General features: G+C 33.0%; 1 protein-coding gene across 1 annotated transcript; it reads left to right on the forward strand.

Moving 5' to 3' along the window:
* Positions 1 to 378: 378 nt before the first annotated feature.
* Positions 379 to 1,421, forward strand: LOC145093189 (uncharacterized). Its single transcript, XM_079031258.1, has 2 exons — positions 379 to 981; positions 1,141 to 1,421. Exons 1-2 carry the CDS (start codon positions 460 to 462, stop codon positions 1,219 to 1,221), a joined length of 603 nt encoding a protein of 200 aa, XP_078887384.1. The 5' UTR covers positions 379 to 459; the 3' UTR covers positions 1,222 to 1,421.
* The last annotated feature ends 445 nt before the right edge of the window (positions 1,422 to 1,866 follow it).

A 1,866-nucleotide genomic window follows, 5' to 3' on the forward strand; every position in this document is an offset into this window, starting at 1 on the left:
TTATTCTCCAAAAATTATTTTATTATTTAGTTTATTCTTAAGAAATTATAATCTATTAACATAAATATTAAAGTTGATTTAAAAATATATATCTAAATAAAATTTCATTAATATATATATATATATATATATATATATATATATATATATATATATATATATATATATATATATATGTTCTATTGATTTTGTTAAAGAAACATGATGAACTACGATTAACATTGCTTTCTTATTTATAATAATCAGAATAATAAAATTTAATAAGATCTTGAAAAAATAGAATATTAACTTAAATTAATATTAAATTATTAATTATTTTATGAATATTAAACTCTTTAATTTCCTTAACGGCTACTTATACTTGTGATCTACTGCCTTCTCTTCCCATTCCTTTCTTCCAATTCCCTCTTTCTCTCTCTAAAATCACTCCGAATCTCTCTCTCTAAAATCTAAACCACCATGGATCGGAAGATCGCCGTCGTTCTAGCGCTCATCGCCGTCGTTATCGCCTCCGTAGGAGGTCAAGCTCCGGCTAATTCTCCAACTACATCTCCACTTCCGACTGTCACGACTCCTGCCGCTTCACCTTCTAATGCTACTGTTACCAAAACACCGACGTCAGCACCCACCACAGCTCCGGCGACGAGCCCTACGACAGCTCCGCCGACCGCTGCCGTTCCTTCCCCTGCGTTATCTTCTCCCCCTGCTGCAGAGCCGGTGAGTTCCCCACCCACAGTGGTTCAATCTCCGCCAGTTCCAGTACCTGTCAGTTCTCCGATCTCGTCTCCTCCAGCTCCAGTGTCTGCTCCGACTGCCGCAGTTCCTGCTCCGGCGCCTAGCAAGAAAAAGACTAAGACAAAGAAGCACAATGCTCCGGCACCAGCACCGGTAATGGCTGTATCACCTTCGCCCACCGAAGGTCCTGGATCGAGCATCGATTCTCCTTCTCCCAGTCCGTCGTCAGCCGACGTCGCCGACGAGGTAAATTCGTAGACTTTTTTTACATCAATTCTATATCAATAATTTCATATATGAATATAGGATCAAGATCTTACCAATTGTTCATGAATTCGATAACTTTATTTGATTTAACTATCAAAAATTCTGAATTTGATGATGGTGGAAATGTAAATTGTTCAGAGTGGAGCAGAGAAGTTGAAGAGTTTGCAGATGGTGATCGGAAGTTTGGCGTTCGGATTGACTGTATTCGGGTTGTTCTAGAAACTTGTTTTTCCTTTTCCTTTAAAATTTTTGAATTTTATTTATTTATTTTTCAATATGATACCTTTTGTTTTGATTTTTTTTTTTGGTAAATTTGGTGTTACATACTTACTCCATATATGTAATTATACTACTTGGGTTGGAATTCTGATGTGATGAGGTTAAATGGTTTTAAATCATATTTCTTAGTTTTATATTCTTGTATTTTTCGCTATAGAATTTGTCATATAACTATATTTAATTTTTGATAATTAATTAAGAATAAATGATTCGAAGTTCGAACATCACCATAACTATGTTTTTAACATATATGACCATTAAGATTGTGTTTAATAAAGATCAAGGTCCATTAAAGAGTCGGAAGTATGAAGTAAATATGATACTTGAACATATCGAAACAAACAAGGAAACCTGATCATATTTAGTATTGGATTTTTGGTCTTGTAATACTATTTTTGTAATGTTTATAGTAAAATACCAAATTTTATATTTTACTATTTGATTATATAGAATTTATTTTCTTTATTTTTATAAAATCAAAGCTCTCAATCAACATATTCAAAATTTGCTTGAGTATCTTTCTAAGTTATATTTATGTTTATAATATAACATATTCAACACACCATGGTTGGTTAGACTAATAGT

The sequence above is a fragment of the Lactuca serriola genome, chromosome 3, assembly GCF_051521515.1.
Source record: "Lactuca serriola cultivar US96UC23 chromosome 3, Lser_US96UC23_V15, whole genome shotgun sequence".
NCBI classification, from domain to species: domain Eukaryota; kingdom Viridiplantae; phylum Streptophyta; class Magnoliopsida; order Asterales; family Asteraceae; genus Lactuca; species Lactuca serriola.

Coding starts and splice junctions, on each gene's coding strand:
- LOC145093189 (XM_079031258.1), top strand. CDS start 460: ATGGATCGGAAGATCGCCGTCGTTCTAGCGCTCATCGCCGTCGTTATC. Junction 982..1,140: donor CAGCCGACGTCGCCGACGAG/GTAAATTCGTAG, acceptor TAAATTGTTCAG/AGTGGAGCAGAGAAGTTGAA.